At 34.6% G+C, this 20728-nt stretch overlaps 1 protein-coding gene across 4 annotated transcripts in view; it reads left to right on the top strand.

The window, feature by feature from the left end:
• Positions 1-20728, top strand: part of FYB1 (FYN binding protein 1) — a 170300-nt gene that overhangs the window by 135748 nt on the left and 13824 nt on the right. For 2 of the 4 annotated variants that reach the window (XM_023216469.2, XM_023216473.3), the window contains exons 6-16: positions 46-80; positions 1019-1139; positions 3427-3586; positions 4092-4233; positions 7847-7869; positions 10749-10815; positions 12315-12452; positions 14136-14161; positions 16267-16333; positions 19078-19177; positions 19633-19795. In XM_023216469.2, the coding sequence (XP_023072237.2) occupies positions 46-80; positions 1019-1139; positions 3427-3586; positions 4092-4233; positions 7847-7869; positions 10749-10815; positions 12315-12452; positions 14136-14161; positions 16267-16333; positions 19078-19177; positions 19633-19795 (1042 nt within the window). The remainder of the gene's footprint in view (positions 1-45; positions 81-1018; positions 1140-3426; positions 3587-4091; positions 4234-7846; positions 7870-10748; positions 10816-12314; positions 12453-14135; positions 14162-16266; positions 16334-19077; positions 19178-19632; positions 19796-20728) is intronic. The other 2 variants (XM_023216471.2, XM_023216472.2) reach the window with 1 other exon arrangement.

Raw genomic sequence — 20728 nt, 5'->3', positions numbered from 1 at the left:
TTTTAAATAATAAAAGTTAATCATTATCAATATTTTTCTTTACAGGAACAAGAAAGTGAAGGAGAAACATATGAAGACATGTATGAATTACACTTTTTACCATGACAGTTTTCTTCAAAGATGAATATAATGTTTTGTATGAGGGATATTGGGTATATAACAACACTAGGAGGGAAGCTTGATTTTTTCAAATGACTGTCATATAACTTTTATTTCAATTTAAAGGACCAAAAATTATTTAGTTCTCTAAGAGTTCTACGAAGAACTCTGTTAAAAAGCTGTTGTATGAGAGGCCAGAGACGTGCCTATGAGATAAACCACAGTCAGGAAATCAAAGGCAGAAATCTGATTTCTTACTCTTAGTGTATCCTTGCGCAGATGAGTTAATTTACATTACGCCTTCTTCACCTGAACAGAGCTCCACCTACAGGGGTGCTATGAAAAATAATTTATCATGGTGCCCAGATGCCAAAGTGTCAGCTGCTAAAGTGGAAAGATGTTAAAAAAAGAAGTTTCTTGGAAAAGAAATTTCTTGGAAAGTGGGTGAAAGTAGAAATGAATATATTATCTTACTTTATCATATGTTGATCTCAGATACCTTAATTTTCTCTACCCAGTATTTATTCAACTAACTCTGACCCAAGTTTCAGAGCCAACGTTTGCATGTGTACCTGTGACTGCGCAGGCACATGTGCATATGAAAGACAGAAAAAGAGACAAATTCTATTTATGCGAACGAACATACAGCAAGAATGGGGCCTTTATAAATGGTGGCTTCCACTTGTTGGCACAAGTTGTCAGGGAAAGCAGAGCCTTTAGAAGGTATCCTAAGCTGTGTGCCTCCTACTGGTTTTAAAAATAATCTCACACGTTCTGGATTTTGAGAACCTTTGGCTTTTTACCTTCATCTGTACTTCAGATACCACCTTTTCTGCTATGAGTAGAAACTTCTAGGTAGGGAGTTCTGACACATCAACACCTGAAGATGCGAAAACAACCTAACAATTTTTATTCACAGAGAAGCATCCAAAGAAAGAGAGAAGAAAAGGGAAAAGGAGGAAAAGAAGAGGTTAGAGCTGGAGAAAAAGGAACAGAAAGAGAAAGAAAAGAAAGAACAAGAAATAAAGAAGAAATTTAAAGTAAGGGCTTGCTTGCTAATGAGTGAAAGAATAACATCTTTTTATACCTTTCACACAAAAGGGGTACCATTCTTGAAACTTTACATAGTTGAAGAATTACTTACTCATTGTTTTCTAAAGAGTAATTATCTTCATAACAGTACTTTTTTTATCCAATACACCATCTTATCCCTTAAATAATATAATAAAATTTAAATAAATATGGTGGTTCATAATTAGTGGGCACCCAGGAAATTTATGTTGATTGAGTGAATGACTATTTTCAAACCCATCTTGGCTCTCCCCATAATGCATTTCATATTAGCCTACTTATACTATGAATTAGCATCACACACATAAACATCCCTATGGTATGTATTATAGTGGGGTATTGGACACAGGTGTCTCCAGGGTGAACCAGACTTGTCTCAGAATAAGATTACCATGAGCTACTCTAATTGCTAGTATCTAAACTTGAGTTACATTATTGCCTTAATTTTAAGTTTGTGTACATGCTGACTTCTGATACCTGCTGTTTCTCATCCCTCTTTGTCTATGTGAATTCTGACCTCTGTATTCTCTGATCTCTGGTAATTGTGTGTCTTCTACCATTACTACCACCAGTAAACGCTACACTCATGGGCTATTTTCTCCTGGCTACACTATCTTTGATGACACGGCTCACCTGGCATAGGTCTGGCATGTCAGACATATTTAGGGTGATTATCTGAATTACAAAATTATTATTTCAAAAAGAATTCACAGTATGGTTTCTTTAAATAATTATTTCTCTGGAGCATTTAATATGTGGTTCAAATTTTTAAAAAATGATTTATATACAACTTCCCAGAATATTTATTGTATTAAAGCAAAGGTTCAAAGCATGGTGCAAGGAAAACATATAGCATCAAGTCAGTTAGACAAACTGATTCAAATTCCAGTGGTACATAGAAGTTATGTAATCTTGGGCTTATCACCTAACTTTTCTGAGCCACTGATGCTTAATCTTTTAAGTGAGAATAAATGATACTACTCCAGAAAGTTTGTTACGGAACTGAAATAATGCATAGCAGGCACTGTATCATAAGATTCTCATTTGATTTTGAAAAAGCTTGCTATATATAAGTAAAATTATGATTACACTATTAATATTAGAACATTTTACTTACACAGAATGCATGACTACCAATGTTTATATTTTTAAGTGAAAAAATAATTTCAATTAATTTATGAAAAATCTATATAGCATACTTTCCATGGAGAGCTTGTTTGTAGATTTAAAGGAATTATGTGAGGTTTTTCCATATGTTTCTTTTGGAGAAATCAGCTTTACATTATCTCATTCATTCAAATAATATTTTTAGTAAGAAAAGATAGGGTATGGAAATCATACCATTAAATATAAACTCAGAAGTTTGTCAATACTAGGACTTCACCAGCTATATTCCTTTCATAAGATGATAATAGATAATAGGTGAAAAAAAATTAAATAAATATGAGAACTGAGCCTCATCAGCATCATGGCATATCATAATTTAACCTACATTCTTTTCTTTATTTCTTAGTGGTACATGATAATGATATATGTTTATAATTAATGTCATCATAAATTCAATAAATTAAAGGTAGAGCTTCTTCAAAAGTCCTAATGCATATTTGCATATTTGCATATCAAAAGATTCAAGAATTCTGTTGAAAAGACACCAATTTAGGATTAGAAAATTAACAATTTGGGATTCACGGTCTAACCAAGATCATTACCCTTCTATCAATAAGCCACCATACTATTCAGAATATTAATTTTAAAAACCTCATGTAACATTTGCTTGCTATTTTTTGATTTGCAAGCTCATTTCTGAAATTTTGTGTTGTTTATAGCAGGTAATGCCTGCTTCAATTTTACAAACAATGAAAGGGGAAAAAACTCCATCTTCCAAATGGAATCCTGGCATATTCCATAAAGACACATAGCATACAACATGGATTGTTGTACATAAGCGCTATTCAGTTATTGGGGGCTGCCTTTGCAGGCCTCTTGCAGAATTCCTAGGTCAACAGATCCCTGCCTCACTCTCCTGACCCCATGCACATGTTCACCTGTCCTTAACTAGTCCTGCTTGGCCCCTGTGATTTTTTCCTAACCCCTCCTGTAAGAAAAACATTCACCCTCAATTTCTAGTTAAACCCTGTAAATGTTGGTTATAGGTAGGTTCACAAGTTGTAGACTTAGTATCTTTCAAAATTGCATTCTTTAAAGATTTTCTAAATTATAAGGAAATCTTTTCTGATTATTGTTTTCTCTTTGCAGCTAACAGGCCCTATTCAAGTCATCCATCTTGCAAAAGCTTGTTGTGATGTCAAAGGAGGAAAGAATGAACTGAGCTTCAAGCAAGGAGAGCAAATTGAAATCATCCGTATCACAGACAACCCAGAAGGAAAATGGTTGGGCAGAACAGCCAGGGGTTCATGTGAGTGCAAATTTTTCTATGGCTTCAAAGTGTTTTCTTTGCGAGGCAATATTCAATGTACATGTTCCTCCAGAACTCCTCATAGGCACCAAGTTAGGAGTACTTTACAGAGTGGACAAAGGGAGGAAAATGTTAAATGGCAGATATAGTTCTGTCTTCACCTCATCTGTTATCTTTATTGTGGGAAACAATGTAAAGTTTTATGTTATTCCAGGAGGAACAAACAGCATTAGGTTTTTCATTGATGTTAAAAAGAAAAAATGCTTCCTCTGAATCACTTTAGAATATTTAAAATAGAAGGTAGGCTTACATTAAACTACAACAGGATTAGACTTTGACAGAGTACAGTAAAATGTGGGTCTACTTGGGAGGTCTACAAATCAGAACTACAAGAAAATAAATCGGGGGAAAGTTTAAAGAGCAAATGTGCAATTGATATTTTATTCACAACTTTAAAATATTTAAACTACAGTTGCCTGAACATAAACCTTTCCCTTCTTGGTAGATGGCTATATTAAAACAACTGCTGTAGAGATTGACTATGATTCTTTGAAACTGAAAAAAGACTCTCTTGGTGCCCCGTCAAGACCTATTGAAGATGACCAAGAAGTATATGATGATGTTGCAGAGCAGGATAATGTTAGCAGGTATGTGCAAGTGCATATTGTAGAACAGATCAAACTGTCTCCTTGTCAGAAATTTTGTATATTAAGATCCTAGAATTTTACCCTCCATAACTCCTACTGCTCTCTATCACTAAACTAAATGACCACTTACAATAACCCCAACATGGGTGAAAGGTCATTTGAAACTCTATAGTCTTTCTTTTGATTATATGCATCAAATGCTACTTGAAATATAGTGGGCCATTTGCCAGATCTTGTAAACTGTGTTGTCATTCTAAAACACTTTTATAATGTTGATTATGACTTGATTTTAGGGATATGCCTAATAGAAATATGATTTGGTAAAATATGAAGCATAAAATATAAAATTTAGCCCATTTTTTCTCATAGATCTCTGATTCTAAATATATTTGTTGTTATTTTTTGAAAATATGACAAAAAATGATTTTTATGGCAACCTCAGTTTGCTCTTTAAAAGTAAAAACTCTGTATTTTTAATGATCCTAGGTATCAATTAAGGGTTCAACTTTCCATGGCCCATTCCACTAGATTAAAATGACCTTCACTTCAAGAATTATGGGAACACCTTCCTGGTATAGAGGAACAGAATAGAACATCTTTTCTGGAGGACCAATGAGAAGAGATTGGCCATCCCTCCCTTGTACCTCTCCTTCTCTTCTTTCCTTTCTCAGTCTTCTGCTTCCTTTCTCTCTCCATCTCTCCTCTTCTTCTCTTTGTTCCAGCTCTTATTTTTGTCATTCTTTTGTCTCTTTTATACTTTTCTGTTCACTTTCTCCTTTCGTTCCTTCTTTCCTCCAATACCTCCATTTTCAGTTAAAGCCATAATCCCCTCAAGTTGAAAGGAAAAAGGAAGGAAAATCTCTAGTCCAGTTCAGAATTTTTATTTTTTTGATGACTAACTTGTAAAACTAGGAAATCCCCATTGTGATCCTAAAATACATAACCTGTGCTAGCTCTTCACCTGGGTAAAACTGTGTCTGCATTCTTCAAAACTCAAATTTCAAATAAAGCAATCTTCATTGTCAGCCATTTCTAAAACACCAAATTAGTTGAAAAATACACTGAAAAAGCACATGAAGAATTAAATTTTCCTCTTATGATCTTTTATGTCAGAGTATCAATTAAACTTGTTATGCCACGTTCTAGCAGTGTTGTCTTTCTAAAATGAATTATAGTCTGCTATGGCTTCTTACCATGTTCTAAACATAAATTATGCAACATACACCAAAATATACAATGCATGCACTAGAGTTTGGAGATCATTAATTGACGTTAGTCAAACATCGACCTAGTATGAAGCTGTAAATGCCAGTTTTCAGGTCTGATGAAGTTCCAAATTGTCATATTCTGTAATTTCCAGAATTTTCATAAGTATGTCAAGTATATTACCAATGTATATACTTTGCATGTGCCTTTTGTTTGTTTTTCAAAAAGCACATTTCCTTAATTTTTGGTGAAAGAATTCCAGTTACATCAATGAACGCATATTTACACTGATGTGCATATTCAAGAAAAAATAATAAAACCAGGAAAAAAATGATATTCTTAAAATGAAACTTTGTTTAACCATATTGGGTGACTATTTCCCAAAGCTAGCATTATCACCTTTTCCCATTTTATTGAATCCATACATACCATAACTCTAAAAACCTGCTCTACTTTAGTAAACATGTAACAAAAAAAGAATCTTATATTTAGTAAAAGCAGGAAGTTGGAAGAGCTGTATGGTTTTAATGCTCAGTATCTTAAACGAGTATAGCCCCACAATATTTACTAGCATCTAGCCCTTCTTATGCACCCTTAATAAGGAAATTAAAGAAGAAGCCATTTCTATACATGTTTTATTTTTGAAACTGCAGCTGCTGCTGGCAGAGATCTCATAACAGAACATGCTTTGTTCTTAGAAAAAGAGAAGATGCTGAGTGTAGCCAGCAGCTTGCCCTGGCAAGAATAGGAAGAGAAGGCATCATCTTCTCCCTCCTGCTCATGACTCCTGACTCAGGCACTCTACTGGCTCTTTCCTGATTCCCTAGAGTGAAGAGCAATGGCTGTGAGTGCTTCAAACTCAGGCAGCAGACTTGAGGCTTCAAAGCACAGCCCCTGACAGCTCTCCTTCTCTTTTTCTTCTCCACTGAAGCGGTATCTACAGTGAATATGAAACATTGAAGAAAAGGGAATTGCAAATGCAAATATCCCTCTACCATTTCATAGCAAACCTTCTTCCTTCCATATATACATCTCTCTCCCTCTCCTCTCCTGTCATGCCTTGCTCCTTCTACCTCTTCTTCACTTCATCAAACATTATACATTCTAAACGACCATTTTAGGAAATTGAATAATTGCTCTAGACATGAAATAAAACAGAAGCTTTGCTCCTTATTCCAACAACCCTGTTCTTTGGAAATTGGTATAAAAATCCAAGATGAAAAGTATCTGCCAAGAGTGGCAGCCAAGCAGAATGCAGCTCTTCGCATAATTCCAACTGCCTGCTTCATGCATCAAACTCAGAGGGAAGAGTCACGAAAAATAAATGTCAAAATGGTACATAAGCAAGCGAGAGTGTACTGCAACTTCTTCAAAAAGCAATTCCTTATTTATATAGGAAGACATTTATAGCATGTTTTCCTACAGTGTTCCTGACAGCAACTTTATGTTTTTATTTCAAATTCAACAGGAGATCTGCATCAGATCAATTTCTTTCACTTACTTTTAAGGTTAGGAAATCAGATATGTGTACTATGTAATTGTCCTCTAAGACACTAACATTAAACTGTTATCTGTTGCTGGCAGATTAACCAACGTGGAAAACTTGGGGTATAGTGAGTGCAGCTAGGTGTAAAAGTGGGCGTGGTCAAGTCACTTAATTTCTCAGAGCCTGGTTTCTTTTCTGTATAAGGAAGGAATTGAAGAGATGACTTCTGGGATTTTTTCCATTCTCACAGTCTACATTTCCTTTGATCTCACAGAAATCACATTTTAGTGGGAGATATAGGCAGGAAAAGAGACAATTATAACATAAATGCTAAAATAGAGAAAATATATAATGATATGAAACTAAATAAGAAACATAGGCAATCTGGATTTAGAGTCAGCAGCCATACCAAATAAAGGCCCCCTGAATAAGAATTCAAGTTTTTGAAGTTCTCCCTTTAAAGAAAAATGACTGCTATTAGACTAAGAGTAAAATGCTGTGGTCAAAAGATGTTGAAAGACAATTTAATTTAACACAATGATAATTGTGCTATGTGACTCATGGAATAATAATACCCTTGGGGCTTGTTTTAATGGTCCATCTAGTGAATGATGTAATAATGTATCATCTGAAAACAACCTCATAGAAAAATGTCAAAAGCAAACAATATCATCATTTTCTCTATCATATGTAGCGTTGTAATTAACTTAATTCTTCTTGTTTTTGTTTGTTTTGTTTTGTTGCCCTGTAATTACCCATCTATGATGATAAGAAACGTTTTTTCCTCTTCATATATAACATTCTAAGAACTTTCAACTGGAATGTTATTTCTCTTTTGAATAACTGATCAGAATATGTACCTGTCTTCTTCCTAGCTAAGTAATTCATAGATTAACTTCGTATTTCTGGATTTTTTTCTAGCCACAGTCAGAGTGGAAGTGGAGGTAAGCCACACACTTCTTAAAATGACGTTTTACAATTGATACATATATTGGCATGCATTTTTGGAGAACATGTGTTATTTTGTTACATGCATAGAATGTGTATTGTTCAAGTCAGTGTATTTAGGCTATCCATCATCATGAGCATTTCTCATTTTTATGTGTTGAGAACATTTTGAGTTCTCACTTCTGGCTATTTTGAAATGTATAATGTATTATTGTTAATCATAGTCACCCCACTCTACTATTAAGCATTAGAACTTATTCCTTCTATCTAACTGTATGCTTGTACCCATTCACCAATCTCTCTTCATGTCCCCCCAGACACATTTTTACATCCCTTTCAGCCTCTGGTAGCAATCACTCTACTCTCTACCTCCATGAAATAAACTTTTTTAGCTCCCACATATGTGTGAGTACATGCAGTATTTGTCTTTCTATATCTGACTTATTCCACTTAATATGACCTCCAGCTTCATCCATGTTGCTGCAAATGACATGATTTCATTCTTTTTTATGATCAAAGAGTATTTCATTGTGTGCAGACCAAACTTTCTTTATCCATTCATCCAAAGATAATTAGGTTGATTCTATATCTTTGCTTCTGTGAATAGTGCTGCAATAAACTTGGGGGTGCAGATATCCATTTAATATACTGATTCCCTTTCCTTCAGAAAAATATCCAGTAGTGAGATTGCTGGATTGCGTGATAGTTCTATTTTTAGTTTTTTTTGAAAAATCTCCGTAATGTTTTCTGTAATGACTGTATGAATATATATTCCCACAGACAGTATGAATTTCTTTTTTTCCACATCCTTGCCAGCATCTGTTATTATTTTTCTTTTTGATAACAGCCATTCTAACTGGGGTAAGATAATATCTCATTGTGGTTTTGATTTGCATTTCCCTGATGATTAGAGATGTTGAACATTTTATCATATACCTGTTGGCCATTTGTATGTCTTCTTTTGAGACATGTCTTTTTAGATCCTTTGCCTGCCTTTATATGGGATTGTTTGGGAATTTTGCTGTTGAGTTGATTGAGTTTTTGTATATTCTGAATATTCATCCCTTTGGGGATGAACAGTTTGCAAATGTTTTCTCCCATTCAGCAAGTTGTCTCTTCACTCTGTTGATTGTTTGCTTTGCTGTACAGAAGCTTTTAGTTTAATATAATCCCATTTGTCTATTTTTGTTTTTGTTGCCTGTGCTTTTGGGGTGTTAGTCATGAAATCTCTACCTAGACCAATATCTTAGAATGTTTTCTCTATGTTTTCTTATAGTTGTTTTATACTTTTAGGTCTTATGTTTAAATCCTTAATCCATCTTGAGTTGATTTTTGTATATGGTGAGACGTGGGGCCTAGTTTTATTCTTTTACATATGGATATCCAGTTTTCTCAGCACCACTTACTGATGAGGGTGTTTTTTCCCTAGTGTATGTTCTTGGTGCCTTTTTCTAAAATCAATTGGCTATAAATATGTGGCTTTATTTCTGGGTTCTCTATTCTGTTTCATTGGTTTTTGTTTCTGTTTTTATACCAACGGTGTGCTGTTTCGGTTACAACAGCCTTGTAACATAATTTGAAGTCAAGGAGTATGATGCTTCCAGCTTTATTCTTTTTGCTCAGGATTGCTTTGGCTATTAATGCTCTTTTTTATTGCATACAAATTTAAGGATTTCTTTTTCCTATTCTGTGAAAAATGACATTGATATTTTGATAGGGATTACATTAAATTTGTAAATTGATTTGGGTAGTATGGTTCTTTTAACAATATTAATTATACTAATATGTGAGCATGGGAAACCATGCACTTTTATCAGTAATTTCTTCATAAGTCTTCATCATGTTTGTGTATATTAATGAAAAAAATGCTTTAGTTTACAAATAATGAGAGAGATCTTAATACGATGGAAAGAACACTAGCTTGAGAGTCAATAAACTGGATTCTAGAGCTGGCCACCAAGTGACTCTGAGTAAGCCACTTCTTTCTTTTAAGTTTGTTACAGATCACATGATGACTCCACTCCAGTGTGTTCAGGACAGTCTTGATTTGTGCCAGTCATCAGAGCACAATTAAAAACAGCATTCTCCTTCACTTTCAGAAATGTTTTTGTTTAGATGATAACCTATCTAGTCACCTTGACTATAACTCAATGGCCCCTGTATTTCCCAGCACCAAAATAAGGGATTTGATCTAACACCTTGCAGTGCGAAAGTTCTCATACTAAAAGTCAAATTTCAAGGTCATTCTACATATTTTTTGCACATAGAAACTACTCAATAAACAATTGCTAAGTAAATATCTGTCAAATAGCAAGTCTTCTGAGGAGCATAGAATAACAAATGAAACTGGAAACAGTTTAACTTTCAAAAATGTGTATTTAAAAAGTCACTTTTCACTTCTTTCTGTTTCAACTACCATCAATATTTACAAATTCACTTTTCATCCCACTGCTTTTCTTCACTTGTGTCCTGATCAGTATCTTTTCCTAAATGTCTCCTGACCATTAACTAGTTAGCTAGATTTATATCACCTCCTCACTTCTTTTCCCACAATAAATATTTAACTCCATCCCCTATTTAAGTTTACTTTTTCCAATGTTTTTGTACCCTCATTCCTTTCAACTGAAGTCCACAGTGCCTCTTAGCCCTCATTTTGTTATAGTAATTTCACCCCTAAGAATTCTTTATAAAATGATCAACAAAGTAAATAATTATGGGATAGTAGGAGAATAGTGCGTTTTTTATTTAGATGGCTCATATGAAAGTGAAATGTTCTCTGCAGTTAAATAAGGAAGATTTATAATGAAAATCTGAGTGATCACTACATAACCAAATTATAAAATTAACAAAAGGTTTTCCTCCAATCCAAATGAAGGGATATTCCCTCCACCACCAGGTGATGACATTTATGATGGGATTGGAGAGGAAGATGCTGATGATGGGTAAGAATAATCAGTGAACTGCTTTTTGCAAATTATTATATATACATTGAAATTTAGTTTTGATTTCCAGTTAAAATAAAAGGCAGAAAATAGTGTTCTTTCTTACATTACCCCAAATGATTTGAATGTTTAATTAACAACAGTTGTAAACCGGGAAGTGTAATTGCACCACACTTCAAACAAAGTGTTTGATTGTTTGGAAGAACCTCAGTAACTATAGCAAAACAAGTGAAATGAAAAAAAAAAAAGATAAATTACAGGTGTTGAGGATATTTTTAAGCTTTTTCTAATAAAGTCTTTATTGATCAATAGTTTACTTTTACAACAATCCCTGAAGAGTTTATCAGTTGCATGGCTATCCCTTGTGTAATAACATGATTATAATATAGGCAACCCAAATAAATTGAGACCTATGCTACCTATGGCAGAACCAGAATTGAATACTTAATCCTTTAGCTTAACAATAAATATCTGCTCATTTATAATAATTATAAAAATTTATATAAATAAAAATACTTTAGGTCAATAAGAAAATAAATTTTCTTTTTCCATTTTAAATGGCATATTTAAAAGTTTAAGATTTCTTTCTTTCTTTTTTTTTTGAGACCTGAGTTTTGCTCTGGTTGCCCAGGCTAGAATGTAACGGCACGATCTCGGCTCACTGCAACCTCCACCTCCCAGGTTCAAACGATTCTCCTGCCTCAGCCTCCCAAGTAGTTTGGTTTACAGGCATGCGCCATCACGCCTGGCTTATTTTGTATTTTTAGCGGAGATGGATTTTCTCTATGTTGGTCAGGCTGGTCTCGAACTTCTGATCTTGGGGGATCTGCCTGCTCTAGCCTCCCAAAATGCTGGGATTATAGACGTGAGCCACTATGCCCGGCCTAAGATTTCTTAATTACATTTTAATCATAAATAAAGCAAAATTGATGCTCAAGCCTTGTTTTTTTGAGACCAGGTCTCACTCCGTTGCCCAGGCTAGAGTGCAGTGGTAGGATCATAGTTCACTGCAGCCTCAAACTCCCAGGCTCAAGCAATCCTCCCACCTCAGCCTCTGAGCAGCTGGGACCACAGGTGTGCACCACGGCACCCAGCTAATGTTTTTTATTTTTAGTAGAGATGAGGTCTCACTATGTTGCCCAGGCTTGTTTCAAACTCCTGGGCTTAAAAGCAGTCCTCCCATCTTGGCTTCCCAAAGTGCCAGGATCACAGGTGTGAGCCACCGCACCCAGTTGTTTAAAACTTAATCCTTAGGGACTTGCTTCACATTTTAAAAAGTGGGAGAATTCTCACTTAATAGGAAAAAAAGATTAAGTTCATAGGAGCGGTATTCAATCACCATGATCTATAAACTTAATAACACTATTTTGTCCAATAAAATGAGTTGTTTACTGCCTGAATTATTAATGTGGTATAATTATAAGGAATCTGAATGTCCACACAATGTCTTCACTTGCCACTGATTATTACATTCTGATCAATGCCTGCGTGCTCCAAAGCTCCACACTACAGGTTCAAGAGAAGAGTAATACGTGGTCCTGGGGGATTTTGAAGATGTTAAAGGGAAAAGATGACAAAAAGAAAAGTATACGAGAGAAACCTAAAGTCTCTGAGTCAGACAATAATGAAGGTTCATCGTAAGAGTCAACCAACCAAATCCAGTGTATAATAACTACACTAATATGTATTTAATCAAATGTTACTAATATTCTATAAGCAATAACCAAATTCTGATAGACTTAAATCACCTTAATGCAATTTTCCATTAATCACCTTAGCCCCGTTTATGGTGTCACCTTTAAGGTCATGCGTTACATAAAAGAAGGCCAAGTACTCAGAAATCATCCTGCAGTTCAAAGATATATTTTACTTTCTTCACAAAAATGCGCAAAAACACACATGTACACGTAAGTGCACACATACCCTCTCACGCTCATGCACACAGTCATACACAAACACTAACACACTCATTTAGTAGGACCTTTTAAAATACAGCATTACATCTGAAAACTCACAATTCCAATGCCACATTTTACTACAGAGTATTTTATACTGAGTACTCTTCAAAATATACACTCTTTTTTAATAGTTTGAAATAAAGAACATAATTTTGAATTTTTTCCTAAATGCAATAATTAAAGGCTTTTAACTCTGTTATGCTATGATATATCAATAATTTTTCCTGTACTAAAAGTATTCTAAATATCTTAAGTTTGTCCAAGTAAAATCTAAGGCATAACTTTTCTCATTCCATTCCAAAAATAACCCTTTAGTATACATTCCATACATATGACTTTGAAAAATCTTAATCATATTCCCTGGTACAAGAAAATCTTTCTGTTTTATATTTACCTCATGAATTCACCACATTTAGCTTAAGTCTTTATAAGATGTTAATTCCATATAGCATTCCCAACTGGGTTGTAAAACCCCAAAGCAACAAGTCAATACACAGTACACTTGAAATTCTAGGAAAACACAAGAAACCTTCTCTTCTCTTGAGCAGCATTACTCAAATATAACCCTTACTTAAAAATGAGAGGGTTGTTTTTTTTTTTTTTCTGCTTCAATTAGATACTATCCAAATCTGATTTGGGATCATTTGAATTAATGATCCCTCACACTCTATTCTAACCAGTCATTTCTGTCCTGTGCACCATTCTTTCCGTGGGGTGTGTGTGTGTGTGGTGTGTGTATTTAGAAGTCATTTCAGAAAATAGAAGCATGGGTCTTCTTCTGTTGCAGTTAAATGCCACCTAATCCTGATTTCAGATCACTTTAATTAATAAGCTGTCACTCTCCAGTTTAAGTAAATATTCCTCTTATTCACCATTTTCCTATTTGGGAATATATACGCACATATTGGGAAACATGGTCATATTCCTATGACCTCTGTTAATTTTGAGTCTGTATTTCTACTCTTCAAATAAGCAGTTTGGAGGCAAAGATATGTATGCCACAATGCCTCCAAAATACTGAGTCCTTTTCATTTACTCTGGTGTGATATTATACCCAAACCTCATATAACAAATCTGGAAATTTTGATCCAATGGCTGTGGGCAAAATAAACCAATTGAATATCTTGACTCTGCACGTTTTGGCAAACATTTGGGGTTCAAAAAATGTCTTGCTAAGTTCCAAATTGATAAACAGAAACGGACTTAGCGGAGAAATGGAGGATGACAAAGAAATAATGGTCAACAGATGCAGTAACCTAATATGCCTCCAGGCTGTTGCCTCTTTATACTCTCCTATATAACTGAATCAATTTCTGTGTTCCTGTTAGTCTGATTATAATTGTGTTCTCACTTTCTTTGTAGTTTCCCTGCTCCTCCTAAACAATTGGGTAAGTAATAAAAACTAATTGTATGTTCTATGTGTTCATTTCTTGCAGTGTGGTAGTGGGAAAGTATTGGATATAGTCACAGTAACTGCATTAAAGTCCTGACTCTGAAAATAATAAATTGTGTAACCTTGAGCAAGTAACTTTACCATGGGTGGCCACAGGTGCTCAATGATAAAATAGCAAGATGAGAAAAATAAAAAAGATTGACAGTTTTTAAACTGTTCTTCCAGGAGCCACTATTGGGTTAGGGATAAGTGGGAAGGGATGAGCACCCATTTTCCCTGTGTCTCCCAGCCCCAATTTAGTCCAAGCTTGATATATGAGACTTCTGCATAAGGATATCTAAAAACATGCCAGATTACATGCCAGTAAGGCTCTTCTAAATCTGATTCCTTTGAATATTTAAATGGATAGGTTATATTGTATTTGGAAAATGTTAAATATAACAGCTTCTTTATACAATTTCAATCAATTACTATTTTTTCCCTGAGACAGATCTTTAAATGTTTTTAAAATTTACTTTGAACAAAATAAAATGTTGTCTTAAGAATATTCAGGGACTTTCAAAAAGTTTATTTATTTTAACTTATAAGTATATTAAAAGAGAAACCAACACAGAGGTAATCTATTCGTCCATAGACCCTTTATCTGACATTAGAGCTTTCTTTTCAGTTATGTGAAAATATGTAAGGGATAAACTCAAACTGATCAGTGCCTGATAATAAGCTTGTATTCCAATCTATAATATTTTTAAAGTATTCAAAAAATTAACTCCTCAAAAAGTAGGTATAAAATGGAACAAAAGTAATCAATTCTGTAAAAAATAAGATTTTGTTAGACTTGCTTGTTGTTCTTAAATATGTTTTAAGTGCATGTGCACGGAGTAGTAGCTTTTGACCCTTCTAGATGATATTTTTCAAAGTATTTATGTTTCATGCAGCTGAGCAAGTTTCATCGTGTGAAATTAATTAACCTGAGTACACACGAGGGTGGAGGATATGGAGGGGGGAAATTTATAAAGGGAAATCAATTCCTTGCCACTACCAGAGAGCATTTAAAGTTTTTACGGTAATGACTCCTTAAAATACTTGCAATTTCTTCAACTCAATCTCTTCAGCTTCATTGGCTGTAGAGCAATTAATAGTTGCAGAGAGGAAGCATTCTTCCTTAATTTTTTATTTATTTTATTTTATTTTGTTTTGTTTTATTTACGAGAAGGAGTCTCGCACTCTCGCTCAGGCTGGAGTGCAGTGGCGCCATCTCGGCTCACAGCAAGCTCCGCCTCCCGGGTTCACGCCATTCTCCTGCCTCAGCCTCCTGAGCAGCTGGGACTACCGGCGCCCGCCACCTCGCCCGGCTAATTTTTTGTAATTTTAGTAGAGACGGGGTTTCACTGTGTTAGCCAGGATGGTCTCCATCTCCTAACCTTGTGATCCGCCCGCCCTGACCTTATTAATAAGAAGTCTAGAAGGGAGAAAAAACTCTAATGATTGGAAAAGCCATTGAACCAGTTAAGGTCACGACAACTTTTCTGCCAATACTGTTTCTCAGTACCTGTTGGTATCAGGAGTATTTAGTTAAAAGAAATAATCTTTCCATTTAAAGGTGGTGCCACTCCTAATATCACTGTAAGGTAAAAGGTAATGGGAAACAGATCAGTGAGGCGAAGGAAAGGAGGAAGGAAGGCGGGAGGGGGACATTTAAATAGGATGATATATATTATCACAGCACCCTAAATCCCATAAGAATCTCAATTTCTATCTCCACTTCATCCTGCCGATGGCCAGTAATGTTGATTTGTTTATCAGCAATTTGCCACTCCTGACATTCATTGTACTTGTAGATCTTCAGATAATCATAGCCACTGTTCCATGAGTTTTTTTCCAGGTAACAATGATTATCATTATGGTCACTGGTTTTTTGAGGATAATTTAACCCATGGCAAGTTCCCCTTTCAGAAGCAGACAATGCTTCCAGGAGAAATGTACCGAGACACTAGGAAAACTTTTATTGTCCTTGAAGCAATCTTTATATTAAAAACGTCATTGAATGCTCATATCAAAATCTAACAGTGCTTCGACCTTTGATATTTTGTCTTTTGTTAGACATAGGAGATGAAGTTTACGATGATGTGGATACCTCTGATTTCCCTATTTCATCAGCAGAGATGAGGTAATTAAAATGCTTTCATTACAATGAAGTAATGAAAATGAGAATACTCAAGAAAATTCAACGGAAATAAAAAGCCAGTGGGATTGTGTGTCTACTGTGTGCGATCCTGTTGGCTCTGACCTCCTCTCTAACGCTGTGTTTCCTTCCGATCTCAGCTCTACCTCCCTGCGAGGTTTGAGAGTAGGTACCCCCAATCCATCGTCCCAGCCTCCACCCCTTTCTCCCCTCATTCTCTTCCATCCCCCTGGTTCTGCTCCTTGTTTCCTGATTAACCTTGGGCCTGTGACTCACTGATGTCTGGTTTATTTATTCATTCATTCACTGGGGAAACATGTTTAAGATCTTGGTCACAACTAGTCTCACTGATTCTTCTCCTCTCTTTATTTGTACTGTTTTCCCCAAACCTTTTTATCTTGAATATACTTCTTAGCTTACATCTCAGCTCTCACCCATCTTGTTCAAGCCACCTCTGTCTTCTACAAGATAGTTTACTTTATGAAAAAAAGAAAAAAAAAAGATTTATTTGTAAAAGGACTTTTAGGTAGATTACATTCAAATCTTAAAAAAATTAATTTTAGGCTAAAATTGTATAAAATCAGTTAATATCAAGTAATACAAAAGGAGTGCCTTTTGGATTTTTTTTTTTTTTGAAATAGAAAATAACATGGTAAGATGCTTTCTCAAAATCCAATAAATACATGAAATGATTTGATACATACTGAGTATAAAAGCGAGAACACCTATCTAGCTTTTTCAGGAAAAAAGAAAGATGACTCAAAAGATCTTGTATTTGAATAAAGGATGAAAGTAACATAAATGGAATGCAGTAAGTGGTGTCTTCTGAGTTGTGCTGGTAAAAATGCATTGGTAAACGCTAAGTATTGATTTTTGCCAAAATTGTTAAACTAATTTTATGGAACTAGAGAGAGTATCAAGATCAAAGACTCTGAAGGGAAAATATGCCATCATTCATGTATGAAGATCAAGTTCCACAGGCAACACAAATAATAAACATGAAAAGAGAATCGTTGCCCTTTTTTTAATTCTCCGTGAAACAAAAATGGAATCTTCAGTAATATGTTCAAGTTTTACTATTTCTCACCAGTGGTGTTTCAATCCTTTACAATTGTTAATGCTTTTTTGTTTTTGTTTTTTTTTTTTTTTTTTTTGCTTTATATTACTGTAGAAACGCCATCACATTCCATAAAATCACTCTAGGAACCCAGAGTCACACACTGGCCGTATTCTTCAAACAAAATAAACCCCGGCTGACAAAGCTTTATGGGATATGGACAATTTTCTTCCCCATTTTGCTTATTTTCAGAGGTTAAAGCAAGTTTGTGTTCTCCAATGTCGTATTCTATTTTTAAATAAATTTCAATAAATTTTTTAAAAGATACCTTGTAGGGCATTTCTAAGTTTCATGTATATTCTGATTGCCCCAGAGAGTTAATCTGGGACAGTATTTCCACAAATGCCCAGACTACCACAGGCAGGCAGTACTGCGGGCAGACGCAGAACCTGAGCTAGATATTGTGCCAATTCTTTCCACAATGAATGAACTAAAAGCTAAGATTCCAAAATTGAGAATTAAACTTAAAATAAATTGGTTACAAACAAAACTTTATCTTAGATCATCTAAATAAAAATTCTGATATTCTAATTTTTAAAATGCTCACTAAGGATATCTACAGCCCTTCCCTACCATTCATAATTTAACCCTAGTGAATGGTTTTCAACCTTAGTTACAAATTAATATCGTGCGGGAAGCTCTTAAAATGTGTCCATCACTACCTGGACCTCGCTCAGACTAAATTAAATCTCAAAATTAATTTAAATTAGAATGTCCAGGAATTGGGCAAGAGCAGTAGTATGCTTTAAAAGCTTCCCAGGTGATTCTGTGTGTGGACAGGCTAGAAAATCACTGTTTTAGGCATATTCACTTATATTAGGGTAATTGGTATCTACAAAATATAGTGGATTTCTATACCTGGATCCTAGCAGTTAAAAAAAATAAGTCCATTAACTCATGTAAACACTTAGGATGTGCTTATCTTTCTTACTTTCTCCCTCTTCCCCCTCTGTCTCTCTCTCTCTCTTTCATACACACACACACACACACACACACACACACACAGACATACACGGACAATTGATAAAGTGATGAAGATAAAGATCAATAATAGCCATATTTTTTAAAAGCTCCTTCTTATGATATCGAAAATCTTAACTGTTACACAAGATTTTTTTTATTAACCAAAACTCTGGCTGCATTTTAAGTAGATTTGAACAACATAACATATAAATGTTATAAACTATAAAAATTGATTCTTTTTTGAAGTCTTCTTTTTTAAAAAGCCCTTCTTATGACATTTGCCAAGCTACATAATTATCTAGAAAGGGTTGATAATTTAGGGAGGTTTAAGAATAGATTAAGTCATATGAAACCGCTGACATGCAACCATGTTTAAACCATGACTCAGTGATTTTATGTGGTTCAGTATAAGAAGGAATCTAATCTCTCACTCCCATTTTAATTCTCATAGTCTATATTCGCTTGAGGAAACCCTTCTACATTTTGAAATGTCATCATTTATTACAGTGACAGTTACTGGATTTCTAACAAAAAGAATTAACTGAAACAAAAAGTTAAAAATATAATGTTATGAATTGTCTCTGTTATGGACTATTCTTTTAATATTTTCTAAACAAAGTGTTGTTTTATGTGTGTTCTGCCATCCTAGTCAAGGAGCTAATATTGGAAAAGCTAAGACAGAAGAAAAGGACCTTAAGAAGCTAAAAAAGCAGGAAAAAGAAGAAAAAGACTTCAGGAAAAAATTTAAAGTATGTCATATCTAAATATTATACAAAGTACAAAGCTCTACTGAAAAATCCAATGATTTTTAAGTACCAAAATGCACACTTTAAAGTGTAATTATCAATATTACAGTTAGCTATTATAACCCTTTTATTTTGAACAAAATTTATTTTAGATTTAAATTTATTTTTATAAAAAATTAAGCAAGCTATGATATGCACAGTATTCATACTGTGATAATCATCTAAATTTAGCTGTCCTTTGAACCTTAATAAGAAGGTACTAAAATAATTGTTATATTAGGTTGATGAGGTTATGAATGATGTTTGTCCCTCAAAATTTTCTTTAATATTCCTACATTATATTTCTAAAACACTGATTATCTCTTTAGCAAATACCTTTTTAATAAATCAATCAATAAATAAGTTGTTTCAATAATGCACATAAACCAATAATTTAAATATTGTTCTCTTTTTTTTAGTATGATGGTGAAATTAGAGTCCTATATTCAACTAAAGTTACAACTTCTGTAACTTCTAAAAAGTGGGGAACCAGAGATCTACAGGTAAAACCTGGTGAATCTCTAGAAGTTATACAAAACACAGATGATACAAAAGTTCTCTGCAGAAATGAAGAAGGGAAATGTAAGTCACTGCTTATACTACAATATATACATATATGTCACCCCAGAATTTAACAATCAGACATGTTTTAGTGACGACTCTGTGTTTACTAACTCTTATCTTTTTGCTCTATCCTTTGTAAATGGTGGCAATCGTTCAGAAGTTGATCATTATGCTGTGCTGAAATCAATGTATTTTATTCTCTTTTTATTTACCACATACTATCTATATACTCTGTGTCAAAAATAATGCCAAATTACTGCCTCTCAAAACGCAGTCCTACAGACCATCAGCATCAGAAAGCCCTTGTGTGTGTATTAAAATCGCAGTTTCCTGGACTCACCCTTGACTTGCTGAAACATGAGTTCTAGAAATCAGGTAAAAACATGACGATAACTTTTTCCCTAGCTTGTTCATGTATACACTAAAGTCAGAACCACTGTGCTAAAGTAGACAGTGTCTCTTGCTCTGGCCTGGTTTTCAAATTATGTAGAATTTCAAATTATACAGAATTGTGTAGAATTCTGGATATTTCACACCTAAAATTTCCAGTTTTCTTACCTTGGAAATTCACTTGTTTTCATTTCTTGTTTGAACATACTTAGTGCAACATACTGTTCCGAATAAATCCAAAAAAGTTCCTGTCTCCTTTGACTTTATCAGCTATTAAAGTTGACAGATGGGAGCCAGGTGCGGTGGCTCATGCCTGTAATCCCAGCACTTTGGGAGGCTGAGACAGGATGATTGTTTGAGCTCAGGAGTTTGAGACCAGCCTGAGCAACATAGCGAGACCTAGTCTTTACTAAAAATCAATGAAAAATTAGCTAGATATAGTGGTGTGTGCCTGTAGTCCCAGCTACTTGGGAGGCTAAGGCAGAAAAAAAATCACTTGAGCTGAGGAGTTCCAAGCTGCAGTGAGCCATGATCGCACTGCTACACTCCAGCTGGGGTGAC

Source organism: Piliocolobus tephrosceles, chromosome 4 (assembly GCF_002776525.5).
Source record: "Piliocolobus tephrosceles isolate RC106 chromosome 4, ASM277652v3, whole genome shotgun sequence".
NCBI classification, from domain to species: Eukaryota; Metazoa; Chordata; class Mammalia; order Primates; family Cercopithecidae; genus Piliocolobus; species Piliocolobus tephrosceles.
This window is presented reverse-complemented; position numbering and strand designations above follow the sequence as displayed.